We start from the raw sequence: 13,247 nt of genomic DNA on the forward strand, positions 1-13,247 counted from the left end.
TTGGAGGAAAGACAGGGTGTGAAGTTTTCAGTCATTTTTGTCGAGGGACCCAGATCAAAAGGGACCTACAGAGGGGCCAGGTCACATGAGTGCAGGGTAATCTTGTCCCCGCCAAGGAAACCCGGGCTCTTGGCAGGACTTGCTCCTGAATCCCTGACAGAGTTCACCGCTGAAGCTGTCAGCGTCCCCAGAAATCACAACAGCGTCGCCGGGGGTGGGGTGGGGGGTGGGGGCGGGGGAGGGCGGAGCTCCCAGGGAGACTTCCAAAGGCGGCTCGAGGCGAGAGGACAGAGAAGCTCTTTTCCTCCACCAGGTAGAGGCACTTGAACAGCGGAGCATCTGGTCCCTGCCTGCCTGACTCATCTGTTACCACAACCAAGATGTTACCAGAGCTCCTATGTTGCCTCCATATTCAAAGGCATAAGAATTCCGGGATGCAAGGGGATTGCTGCCTCCCAACGTATGCAAAGTCGGTGATAAACGTATAGAAACTAATTTCCAGTTTTTGCGCTCCTCCTGCATCCAGCACTAATTTCCAAGGTGCTTCCCATCTGACGCTTAACATCTGACTCGGTCAAACGCTTTCATCACCACTTTCTGTAGAACGCTTCGATTTTCTCATTAAAATAATGCACACCCAGCTCGCTGGGTGAAAACATTACTAGGAACATGTAAGGGATTCTTTTGGGGGGTGGGGGGTAAGATTAACAGTCATTTCCATTCAAAATAAAGAAGGCGGGGATACCTAACCATTTCTTAAAGTGGCCATTTGAATGGTCTTTGGGGTCTGCTTTAGAGATTGAAGGATGTGTATTGAAAAAAAAAGCAGTAATATTATATATGCAATGTGTGTGTATGCACACACTTTTTAAAAAAATAATAAAATTAAAGATTCTTTTACCTGGCATGCCAGTTGCCAGTCACCTCTGCAGGCGCCAGGACTCCCTGCTGTCAAGGGCCCTCTCCTCCTTTCCTGCGTGGCCAGGGCCCCTTCCCCCTACACTCACTTCCACCCCTCTATGTGACTCCCTGCTTCCTCCCTACCTGGCCATGGACCCCCGGATACAAGGATTTCCCTCCTCATGTGGCCAGGCCGCCTGCCCAGCCCCCGGTTCTGGGCCTCGCCACTGTCACCCTCAACATCCCAGGTCCCATCGCTGCCACCCGCGTTCCTTCCTCTTCCTGGGCCATTATCTCAGCGTTCCTGGACCCCCTGCACACCGTGGCTGCCGGAACCCGTCGGGGAAAACCTCTTGTGGGGACTGCAAGCACCACGTGCGACCCTAAAACCCCAGATGTCCTCTCCCGCCCTGTCCGGCCACATGCACGGCAACCCTGGCCGGCCTGGCGCGGCCTCTGGTGCGCAAGGACTCAAAATGACCAGAGGCACGCTGCCCCCATGGATTAGGAGGCCCTGGCTCCGACCTGAGGCCAACTCCCTACTTCTTGGCCTCTCTCTAGGAGGCTGTGCAGGCTTGTGAGCTGGGGCGGGGGAGCGAGGCGCCCTCGGGCGGGCGCGGTCGTGCACCGCGGCCTGCGCAGCCCCGAGGGCCCCGCGTCGCTCTCCCGAGCCAAGGTTCTCAGGAGCGGGCCGCGGAAAAGACGTTAGCGGGAGGAGTTAGCGGCTGTTGGAGAAGGGGTTCACGGAAACAGTCCCTTCCGAAGCCCCGGCCATCGCGGGGTGGGCCGTCTTCCTCCCTCTCAGGCCGGGGGCGCCGGCCAAGAGGGACACGTGTACCGACCGCGGCCGCCCACCCGGGCACGCCGGGGCAAGACCGCGCAGGACGACCCGGGGGCCGCCGCCCGTTGGCCCCGCCCGGCCCTGAACGCCCAGGGGTCGCGGCGCGTCTGCCCGTGGCGTGTCAGGTGAGGAGGTCGCCATGGCGATGCAGCCCGGAGGCGCGCACGCCCGCTGCGGTTGGCATGGAAGCGACCCCCGCGGGGCCCGGGGGCGCCGCTGATTGGCCGATTCAACAGACGCAGGGGGGTTGAAAGTAATTAGCCCTGAGCCCCAGGGCCGCAGCCGCTGGGAGCCCAGCGCCCCCGCTGGAATCTATTAACACCTGGGTACCCTCCCACCCCCGCCCCTCCCCCGCCCCGCCCCCTCGGGCAGTCCCCATTCCCAATCCTCGTGTACACTTGCTGATTGTTCGAAACATATGTAAAGCTATAAGGCTGAGAGGAGCGAGGCCCGATGTGAGTTCCAAGCAGGTTTTGGGGCCTTCCGTCTGGTGGAAGGAGGGCCGCGGAGGGGCATCCTGTTTGTCACTTGGGAAGGGGACGCACTTTCCCGCAGAGATGTATCCTGGGTCTTTTGTTTGCAAGAGGGGCGGGGGATAAGCGTCGCAGCCGGGGAAGAATCGGGCTTGTGGGTTTCGGCTCTAGTTAACGTGGGGTTTAGAATCCTGGTTTGGAGGTTTGTCAGGATGTCTCTCTCATTCCAGCCGTCACCTAGGTCTTGGAAGAAAGCCTGGAGAGATTCAAATCACACTTTTGGTTCAAAGCTGCTTTGATTGCTTGCGCCCTGTGGCTCATGCCCTTTCAGCCCTACTTCAATTGCACGGAAGATCATATGTCTGAGTGCTGTCCCTCCTCCAGATTCGCTGCATCCTTGGAGCCCCTGGCGGAAGAGGTTGACTAACCGGCTTGTCTGTTTCTCCTTCCCCATAGCAGCAGCCTATGGCGACTGAGACTATGCATTGCAGCAGCTCCAAGAGCGGGGTGGTCTTGGCTCCAGTGTCCCGAGGTCCTGATGCCTGTCAGATGATAACCAGAGCCCACCTCGGCCAGGATCCCCCCCAAAGAACAGTGCTAGGGGTGCTGACTGAGAATGGGCAGTACAGGAGGACCTGTGGCCAGGTAATGACTGAGAAGCGCCGGGAAAGCTGCAGATAGGCTTTCCTGTCATGGTGGGAAGTGAGTTTCTCTTGCAATTTTACCTACAAACCTCCCTTGAGTATTCCAACCCTGGAATCTGGACTATGGGGACACTGAATTTTTTATAATCATCTTGTTGGGTCCCTTTTCCAGCTAGAAATAGTGAATAATTTTGTTATTTTTCCAAAATCAAGGAAATAGGTCTAGGGACTATTTGGATTAAGTATATGTATAGTCATTTAAGTGCCGGGCTACAAGGAAGTGTGAATGCCCTCAAATAAACTATGGAGCTGGGGTTCCTTCAGGTCAGAGCAGTGTTCAGACTGTGCCTGAAGCCATCCTGGATAACCTTTACTCTGTTCGTTGGAGATAGGGTTAGAATGGGGATTGGATCAGACTAGACCAGATTATTTCAAAAAGTATGCTTTGAGAGCAGACGTCTCTCTGAAGTACTCACAAAGGGCAGTTAGGCAAATAGATAATGGGCCCTCGGATCATAGGTACCTCCCTTAACAGATTGAAAACAAATTGAGACTCTTAAATGCAAATGAGGGGTTTGGATCCTTAAGAATGAATTTTGAGATAGAAAAAAGCTTCTCAAGTCTGATATTAGATAAGCTCCTTATAATGATGCTTTAAGCCTCATTAAGGCTTTAAGGCACTACATCTGTAGTAGAATGACATCAGCAATAGTCCAAGTGAAGTAGGTAGGCTGGGCATCCTTCCCATGTTTTAGGTGAGAAAATTTAAGAGGTTTAAGAAAGGCAAAAAAAAAAAAAACCCTAAAAAACCCAAGAACAAAAAAACCCACAAAGAGTTAGGGTGGAGGCCAGAATAGAAGTCCCTCATCTACTGACCTGACCTGACCATTCCAGTCATCTCCCTTCTGGTGGCCTCTGATTAGTGTGGGGAAAATACCCAAAGTGATGTGTTCAAAGCTTTGGAAAAAATTGAGTGAAAGTGGTTTTAACAAACTTAATGTGCTTAGCAATGTTTACTTCTTTAAACTTTATACCAGGTCTAAAACCTGGTTCTTAGGAGTTGTCAGTTATGCCTATGCTAGCTGGGCTCACTGTCAATTCGTAAGCGTTTATGTTGCCTGGCACTACCTCTGTATTCCGCTGCTCTGTCCTCTACAACCTTCTTAGAAATCTATTTCACACCTTCCCTTCTTTCTTTAATCCTCCGAAACCTCCACCTCGATCCTGCTCTCTACTAATGACTTTGTGTCCTTTTTCCTAAAAACCTGAGACCAGAAGAGAATTTCCACGTGCTCCGATGTTCCCTATACTCTGCCATCCCTGTCCTACTATATGACTCATGTGTCCCTGCTCTTATGCAACGTGAACCCCCAACATGTGCAGTAACCTTACGCCCTAGTGCTTCTTCAAAGATATCATTCCAGCAACTCTTCTTTCTCTCTTTAGTTTTCTTTTCTCTACTGGGTCAAACCCATATATATATACAAATATATTGTAATTTTTTCCATCTTAAAAACCTTTCAACTACAAAGCTCTTTGCAGTGACTGTCCCATTTATAGCAACATTTCTTGAGAGTTTATCTATCCCCCTAGAACATAAACTCCATCAGGATGAGAATTTGGGATGTCAGGTTCACTGTTGTATTCCCTGTTCTTAGAATAGTGCCTGGCCAGGGTAGCGTGCAAGTAATTGTTGAGTGAATACTCTTCTGTCTCTAGTTCTTCTCTTGTTCTTTTTTGACTCAATTCTTAGTCCTTTCCTTACTTTACTGATTAGCAGCATTTGACGTAGTTGATCATTCTGTATTCCTTGAAATAATTTTTCACTCAGCTTGGAGAACACCGCTTTCTCCTGGTTTTCCACCTGGCTCATTGGCCATTCCTCCTCCACATCGTGGTTCTCCCTTATCCAATCTCTAAAAGTGCCCCGGGGCGTAGTATTTGATCTGAATCTGGTCACTCCCTTAGCAATCTCTTCAAGTCCCCTGGGATTAAATGCCATCTATCTGTTGATGACTCATACTTTTATCTCTGCTCTGCACTTCTCAGCTGTATTGCAGGCTCATATTCAGCAGCTTACCTGACATCTTCACTTGGATTAAACTTGTGGAAAGCCAAGCACCAACCCTGGCCTCAACCTGCTCTTCCCAACGTCTCCCTCATCTCAGTAAACGGGGTATCCATCCTTCCTGTGATTCAGTCCCAAAACATTTGTCATCCTTGACTCTTCTTTTTCTCCACTCTACATCTTATTTGCTGACAAAATACTATCAGCTCTACTTTTTAAAATGTCTGGGACCTCTTCACTTCTCATCCTTTACTGTTACTATACTGGTTCAAACCCCTATTGTGTCTTACCTGGAATTTGCAAGTCTCGTAACTGGTCATCTTCACTCATCTTATTTACTCTCTATACCTATACACAGCCAGGATGATTCTTTTAAAACATAAATCTGATCATACCAGTCCTTTGCTCAGAACTCTCCAGTGGCTGCCCACCTCTGAATAGAAGGCAATACTGAAATGGCCTATGGTAAGGCCTCCATGATGTGGCTTCTGTTTTCTTTCTGACTTTATGACCTACACTGCCCCCTCTCTCACTCTTCCCTATCACCTCCTTGCTGTGTCTCTAAGACACACTCCAACATCAGGGCATTTCCCTATGCTGTTCCCTCTGCCCACAATACTCTTGCCCCCTCTATCTGTGTGACTTACTTCCTTACCTTGTTCATATCTTTGACCAACTCTCTCCTCTTCATTGGGGCCTTCCCTGGCCACACTATTTAAAATGGCAACGACTCTCCTTTCCCTGTATTACTCTTTTCCAAAGCACTTACACCATCTGACCAACTATATCTCTTCTTGTCTGTCTTCTCCCTCTCAGTCCAACTAGAATACAAATTCCATGAGGGCAGTCCTTTCTGAGCCTTTTGTTCACTGCTAAATTCTGGGTATCTAGAGCAGTGTCCAGCATGTAGTAGATGCTTGGAAAATATTTGTTTAATGAATATATGTCTCATCTCATGTACAGATATCTATGTAGCAAAAGTCAAACTTGTAGTAACTTGGAGTCATGTTACCTGCTTATAATCACTTGGGATTTTGGACTTGTATAGTCCCTGTGATTTTTTTTTTCCAGTACCATGATAAAGAATTTTTTTCTGACTAGACATAAACTAGATGGAGGAGAAAGTTATGGAAACACATACTAACTTGGAAGTAGCCTGGACACTAAATACCAAGATTAAGTATAGACAGTAAAATGTTGATACAGTAGCTAGACATAACATTTGTGTAAATATAATTCAGATTTAGAGAGCTTGCCTACCTGCCCAGGTTCATCTGATAGCAGGCCATCCAATATGATTCACCTTAATGTGCTTGTTCACTAAGCGGGCGCACACGGTTGTTCCCATTGTTAATCCTATAGGGATAAAGAAAAAGGAGGAGCGATTGAGTTAGATTCCCCAAGGGTAACTGCATTATGTCATGCAATAAGATTCTATGGCTTGTAAGAGAATTTAGTAGTATGAATTTCTAAAATCATTACATTTCTAAACAACTGGGTATGAAGTGGGAACTATATAGAGGCCTGCTGATGAAAAGTTAACTATTTAAGGAAGAAGACTATAGGACCTTAGCTATGTGTCAAGAACTTTGCTGGGTGCTAATAAAATCCTGTAATGCTATAAGCGTGAAAAGCAATTTACAAATTTCCCCACATGTGGTACCTATTTCGTTTTGATGGAGAGCTATAGTTTTTCTTTTTTCTAGAATCTTGAGTTCCATTTGATAAATATGTGGGGAAGATGACAAATTTTAGGTAGCTCTTTTCCCAAATGTCAAATGTAGACAAAGATAAAGGAGTGGTCCTACTTTGGGAGCTTTATTTTCTGAAATTCAGTTGTAGGCATAGATACTTCAATTTAAGATTCCTCTCATCTTCCCAGCCTACCAGTTTGGGTTACCCAGGTTTGCATCACCTATATGGTCTTTGGGGTGGCCTCTAACAAAAAACTTAACCCTTTTCTAGGGGATCACAACAATCAGGTGTTTCTCTGGATCAGAAAATGTCTTCCCTTCAACTGGAAAGAAACTGCTCTCTGACTGTGGGGTCCATGTGCCCGCCAAGCAAGGATTTGATATCTACATGGATGAGCCTGAGCAGGGTGACAGAGACAGCTGCACAGAAAGAGAGGGAATGGCATTTGAGGATGCGTATGAAGTAGACACCAGCACACTCAAGTCAGACCTTCACTTCTTGCTGGATTTTAGCACAGGTAATCTGACTCACCTACGGCTGATGGTTCCCTTTATTCATAATCGCCTGCAGTGTTTGATAGCATGTAACTAGCAAGAGAAAACCATGAAATAATGACTATTTTCACAACTGTCTATGGAGGGTTAGTGGATGAAATGAGTTTTTAAATTAAATATCTTAACTGCAAATGTTGACCCCCTGCAGTTTCCCCCATGCTGGTAGATTCATCTCTCCATTTCCAGTCTGAAGATGCATCAGATTTTGGTACAGATGTGATAAATGTGACTGAATATGCTGAAGAAATTCATCAGTACCTTAGAGAAGCTGAAGTGAGTTTTCCCAACTTCTACTTCAATTTTCAGCACCCCAAGCACTTAATAATGAGATAGTTATAACTCTCAGCCATAAGCACTGGTGAATGGCATTCTTATGACGTCTAAACATAAGAGTATCATGAAAAATAATAGTTGTGAGGTGAGTAGTAATTACTTGGAATACTTATCTATGACTCAAAGGGTTTATATATTATTTCACTCAGAAATAACCCATATTGCCGTTTTCCCCTCCTTTAAGTTATTTATAACCTAATTGCATTACAGAACCAGAATTTCACACTTTCTTCCATATCATGGTAAAGATTTATTTGGCTCTTGATCAGTTTCCTCCTGACCTTTGCTCATGAGGTTTTTAAAAAATAGCAACTGTGCTGTGGAGTGATCTTTCTGATATAGCAACTATTTAAATATCCAAACTCTTTCCCCCAACAGATAAGATACAGGCCCAAAGCGCACTACATGAGGAAACAGCCGGACATCACGGAAGGCATGCGCACAATTCTGGTGGACTGGCTGGTGGAGGTCGGAGAAGAATATAAGCTTCGAGCAGAGACTCTCTACCTGGCTGTCAACTTCCTGGACAGGTTTCTCTCCTGCATGTCTGTTCTGAGAGGGAAACTGCAGCTTGTGGGAACAGCAGCTATTCTTCTGGCTTCGTAAGTGCTCTTTAGCTTAAATAATGTGAAATGGCAGCTTGTCAAAACACTTGATTTTCTTTCCCATTGATTGAAAAAATGCCATGCTTGATAATTAAAACTTATTCATGCCTCCTTTGGTAAAATATCATTATAGTTACAGTAGTTACTGAGAAACTGAATCTTACCACATGTTCATGCTTCCATTCAGATGTTTAAGATTTATAGCAACAAGTTCAATATCATGACTAAGGCATCCATCAGCTCAAATTCAGGGTCCAATTTAACTATTTTGCAGTGTAATCTTTTGGCTATATTGTAATACAACTAAAAGTCCTATTTGAAGAGATTTTGGTTATATGAAAGCCATCTTTGGGGCCAACCCTGTGGCCAAGTGGTTAAGTTCACGCACTCCGCTTTGTTGGCCCAGGGTTTCACTGGTTTGGATCCTGGGTGCGGACATGGCACTGCTCATCAAGCCATGTTGAGGTGGTGTCCTACATAGCACAACCAGAAGGAGCACAACCAGTAGGACCACAACTAGAATACACAACTATGTCCTGGGCAGATTTGAGGAGGAGAAGAAAAAAAAAGTATATTGGCAACAGATGTTAGCTCAGGGCCAATCTTTAAAAAAAAAAAGCCATCTTCATGATCTAGCAAATGACCCATAATAACAGTTTATTTGTTTACAGTGAGTAAACCATTTTAGTTGGTTCCTTTTACTGTCAGTCATTCATAACAATACCTAATCGTGTGGAAAAACAGTTGGCCTGTAGCTGAACTGCTTCTAATTGAGTGATCTGTTGGTGGGTGGTAGTTTTCTTTCTATTCTTCTGGTCTCAGACATTCGGGTTATTAAAGCCTAAAAACTTGCCAAAATTCCCCTACCGAAAGTAGAAACAAAAGCCAAAAATTAATAACAGTGAAATTATATCACTATCTTTCTCTTGGATAAATAGTATCATTTATTAATTCACTAGAGAAAGCTGAACATGATCTTTAAAAAAATCGAAGACCTAAGGAATTTTTTCCTAGCATTGTGCTGAACATAACGTTCTTTTCCACAAGATGATGTGAAGTCCATAGAATTAAGAGGAATTTATCTGAATGTCTGTCATTCAGAATCTTTCAGCGTGTCAGAGGCCAAAACCTAAAATTCCCAGTTGAAAATTATTTCTGTTACTATTCTAGCCATAAATACAATATATCCTTGTAATAGCCATGTTCTTGTTCTGGAAACAAGCTTCTCATATTTTCACGGCCCAGTACCACTTAGTAATATTTGAGTGGCTATATGGGTACAAAGTAAAGAAGTCTGCAGGGGTTGTGTGAGAGGCCTGGTTGTGATAGCACAGGAAGGAGGGCCACAGGTTCCAGCTTTATTTCCCAAAACTCTTTACCTTTCCTAGGAAATATGAAGAAATATATCCCCCTGAAGTAGACGAGTTTGTCTACATAACTGATGATACTTACACAAAGCGGCAGCTGTTAAGAATGGAACACCTGCTCCTGAAAGTCCTGGCTTTTGATTTGACGGTGCCAACGACCAACCAGTTTCTCCTTCAGTACTTGAGGAGGCAAGGAGTGTGCGTCAGAACCGAGAACCTGGCCAAGGTACGCCCTGTGATTTCCAGGAACATCGGTGCTAAGAAGGGTAAAAAATAGCCTTCCCTGGTCATCCTTCCAGGCTTCTGTCCTTTTCAGTTCTTTGTCTTGGGCCCAGAAAAACTTTTTAGCGATGGAAGGGAGCTAAATTTAAGAACACGACTTCTGGTTATGAGGCATTACTATTGGTCACGTTTGGCAGGCACTGGTTGTCTAATCACCCAACTCTTAAAAGAAATTTAAGCTCAGAAACTGTTCCCTTATTGAATACAGACCACACACAAACCATAACTCATGGGTTTAGAGAATGGGAACAAAGTAAATGTAGTTTGATTTGTAATCTCATCCTAACATATTAAGTAATGAAGCAGTTTCATTTGGAGTTATAGAACTTTGGTTGAAGGCACCAAAGTATTGGTTTGGAAAACTTGGCTTTCAACCACTATGATTTAGTATAACTGGTATTTATGTGCTATGCAAAGAGTAATAAAAATGTCTATATAAATTTCCCAATATCTTTCTTTTAATTTGATAAGTTCTTATGGGTACCATTCTAGCCTCTGAACTGCATGCATTTGCCTGATAAATTAATAGCTTTAAAATGGTCATATTTTTGCCATTGGCTGAAGGCTCTAGTCCTACTCCAGTGGCTAGAGCTAGGCTACCTTCCTGACCAGCATAAACCTGTACTACTGGTATAAGATAAGGAACCCATCACATCTACTGTGCAGGTAGGCCAAATACTTGTGTATTGAAATTTATTACAATGTAAATTATTCTGGTTATGGATAGGCATAGCAATTATTAGCCCAGTGAATAATTTTGAACATCTATTTCTGTGCTCATCGCTAGATGCAGGTTGAACAAAATAAGACACAATTTGTTCCCTTGACATTTCTAGGTTTACTTGTAACAACCTTAGTCGAATGTGTAATTCTAATGAGAGTTTCTCTCTCATGTTTAGTACGTAGCGGAACTGAGTCTACTTGAAGCTGACCCATTCTTGAAATATCTTCCTTCACTGATAGCTGCAGCAGCTTATTGCCTGGCAAACTATACTGTGAACAGGCACTTCTGGGTAAGATTCTGACTACTTCTTTCTGGATGAAATTCAAGGCCTCTCTAAAATCTGTTCAGTAACTCTCAAGGCTTAGAATGGGCTGGCCTCTTATAAGGGAGAGTTAGTTTAGTGAAAAACTGGTTGTCTTGCCAACAGACTAGAACATGCTGCTGAGTCTTGCAGGTCAGCCATCATGGCTTTGACTCATGGCTTTGAGTCCCAGTCTCCCGGGAGTAGAGATTGCAGGAAGTCAGGGAGATGATACTGGCAGGCTCGTGCAACAGAAGTAGGCCTGGAAATCTCAGTGCCCACCCTCATGCAGGGAGGGCTCTTGTAGTATAAGCATTGACCACTTCAAGCAAAAGTTATTGATTTTTTCCCTCTGTGTAAAAAATCTGGGTCCAATTAAAGATGGTCAGAAGATTGGGTCAGGCTTTCAAGGGAACAGGGCAATTAGCATTGCCTCTTGGCCCAAGAAGGTGGCAAGATTGGAAATGGGCCCCTAGATGTGGTTCTGAAGGCTCTCTTTTTGCTAAAAGAACTGGGGTGTCTACTTTTATTTTGTAGAATACTTATTTCTTCTTCTGAATTTGCTAAAAATCTTTCATATTCTATGTAAATCGGGCAATCAGGCAAGTAGAGGCTCTTCAGGAACCAGTAAAAATCCTGCTCATGAGAGAAGAGGTACAGTAACCTGCCCCCAAATTGAGCATTATAAATATACAATATGAGCAAATTTAGAATTCTGGCTGTTCTTCCTAGTATTTTATTTCCAAAGTCTCTGAAGGAGGATTACCATTTCTTTTGAGATACATACTAAGTAACTAATTTCCTTTATTTCACAGTTTTATCTTTAGATTTCTGATATCTTTTAAGAGTTATATGATGAAATTTTTTCTTTTGTCTTGATTAGCCAGAAACTCTTGCTGCCTTTACAGGCTATTCATTAAGTGAAATCGTTCCTTGCCTGAGCGAGCTACACAAAGCGTGCCTTGACATACCCCATCGACCTCAGCAAGCAATTCGGGAGAAGTATAAGGCTTCGAAGTAAGTTCCTGAAATTCCCTTATCTAGGCTCACTAAAGCTTTAATAGGTTGTCATAATAGCAGAATTAAAAGTAGAACAAATCATGAATCTGGTGCTAGGTTGGAATAGTAAAGTTGGATGTTAAATCGAGAAAATCAGTTTGGAGAGGCCTAGGTTTATAATTTGTCAGCTTGTAGCGCATACAGTCAGCTAGTTTCTTTCCTTTCTGTTAAAACTACCAGAAAGCTTTCTGTGGCCTGACTAAGGCTTCGTAGAAGCGAAGTCCTTGGCTCCAGCTGAACTTGTTTGTGTCTCGTTCCAGGTACATGCACGTGTCTCTCCTGGAACCCCCTGCAGTGCTTCCTCTACAGTAAGCTGCAGGACTGAAGCGCTTTCAGACCTGGACTTCCACGTCACCAGCACTGGTCTTAATTTTTATAGGTTTCTGCAGGTTGGGTCAACTAGTGTTGCTACAATATAGATGACATATTTTTTAAAAATGTAAAGGTATTTAGGTTCTCTTAGACTTTAGTAGCTTATAATAGAGTCTAACATTTTTTGAAGAATAAACAACTTGCCTTATGACCACGTGTTAGGCTCCTTTACTGATTAGCATGGCTGACACACTTGCCTGGAATTTTAGTTGAGAGTATTATAAATGTCATCTCTATTTCAAGAATTCTTTTAAGTTGGTTTTATAAATCTGGCACACTACTAGCATTAACCATTGTGAGGAATCCAGAGATTTTCATGTTTGATGAAATGTTCATGTTAAATGGCTACACTGAGACGTTTTCCTTCCTATCTCTTTACTCTTCACCTAGCTCTCCATGAATAGGCACAGGAAGGAACTCCAAGCTTAGACAGATTATTAGTGAAGGGATGTAAACAAGCACTATCTGTTCTAGCTTCCCTGTAGGACCCGAGGGAGGAAAGACAGTGCATTGAGAACTAAATGTGATCAAGAAACTCTGAGGGGTATCTTAAATTTACTTCTAATCCAGGGATACGACGTGCATTTTGTAAACAGATACCATTATGTCAATATTCAGTTTTGATTTAGTCACCCATCAAGCATATGTGTTAGCCTTAGAAGATGCTCTGAGATGTAGAAAAAGCAAATTTCACCATAGAGTGGGACTTCAGAATAATTAAACTAACCCTTCCTGTTTGTCCCTTGGGAGATAGCCATACTAAGCTCTGCTTTAGCTCGAAGTTTTAAATTATTCGTGATCTTGCAGTTCTCTTCACTAGACATTCGTATATGGCTCCTTTCATAGTATACAAGATGGGGAAAACTGAAAACAAAAAATCAACCAAACACTTAACTTTCTTTTAAAGATTGGAAGAGAAATCAAGAGTAGACTTGGCCTTGAGGGAGGGTGGTGTTGTTGGGCATTGAGTATGAATTTTGTTAATCTCAGCGTTGGTAGCCCTGGACTGGTAGGCCCTGGGGGCACGTG

At 44.0% G+C, this 13,247-nt stretch overlaps 1 protein-coding gene across 5 annotated transcripts; it reads left to right on the top strand.

Annotated features, from left to right (window-relative positions):
• Positions 1-1,485: 1,485 nt before the first annotated feature.
• On the top strand, positions 1,486-12,368 carry CCNA1 (cyclin A1). Of its 5 annotated transcripts, none has more exons than XM_014833264.3 (9): positions 1,486-1,866; positions 2,671-2,859; positions 6,892-7,138; positions 7,324-7,448; positions 7,887-8,110; positions 9,502-9,706; positions 10,662-10,775; positions 11,671-11,804; positions 12,107-12,368. In XM_014833264.3, exons 2-9 carry the CDS (start codon positions 2,680-2,682, stop codon positions 12,156-12,158), a joined length of 1,281 nt encoding a protein of 426 aa, XP_014688750.3. In that variant the 5' UTR covers positions 1,486-1,866; positions 2,671-2,679; the 3' UTR covers positions 12,159-12,368. The 5 variants fall into 5 exon arrangements, 4 of the variants coding, with proteins under 4 accessions (XP_014688750.3, XP_014688747.3, XP_014688749.3 ...); XM_014833261.3 differs by having other exon boundaries at positions 1,515-1,866; positions 2,674-2,859; XM_014833263.3 differs by lacking the exon at positions 1,486-1,866 and adding an exon at positions 1,987-2,196 and having other exon boundaries at positions 2,674-2,859.
• Positions 12,369-13,247: the final 879 nt, after the last annotated feature.

This window comes from Equus asinus, chromosome 11, assembly GCF_041296235.1.
Source record: "Equus asinus isolate D_3611 breed Donkey chromosome 11, EquAss-T2T_v2, whole genome shotgun sequence".
In the NCBI taxonomy this organism is placed as follows: domain Eukaryota; kingdom Metazoa; phylum Chordata; class Mammalia; order Perissodactyla; family Equidae; genus Equus; species Equus asinus.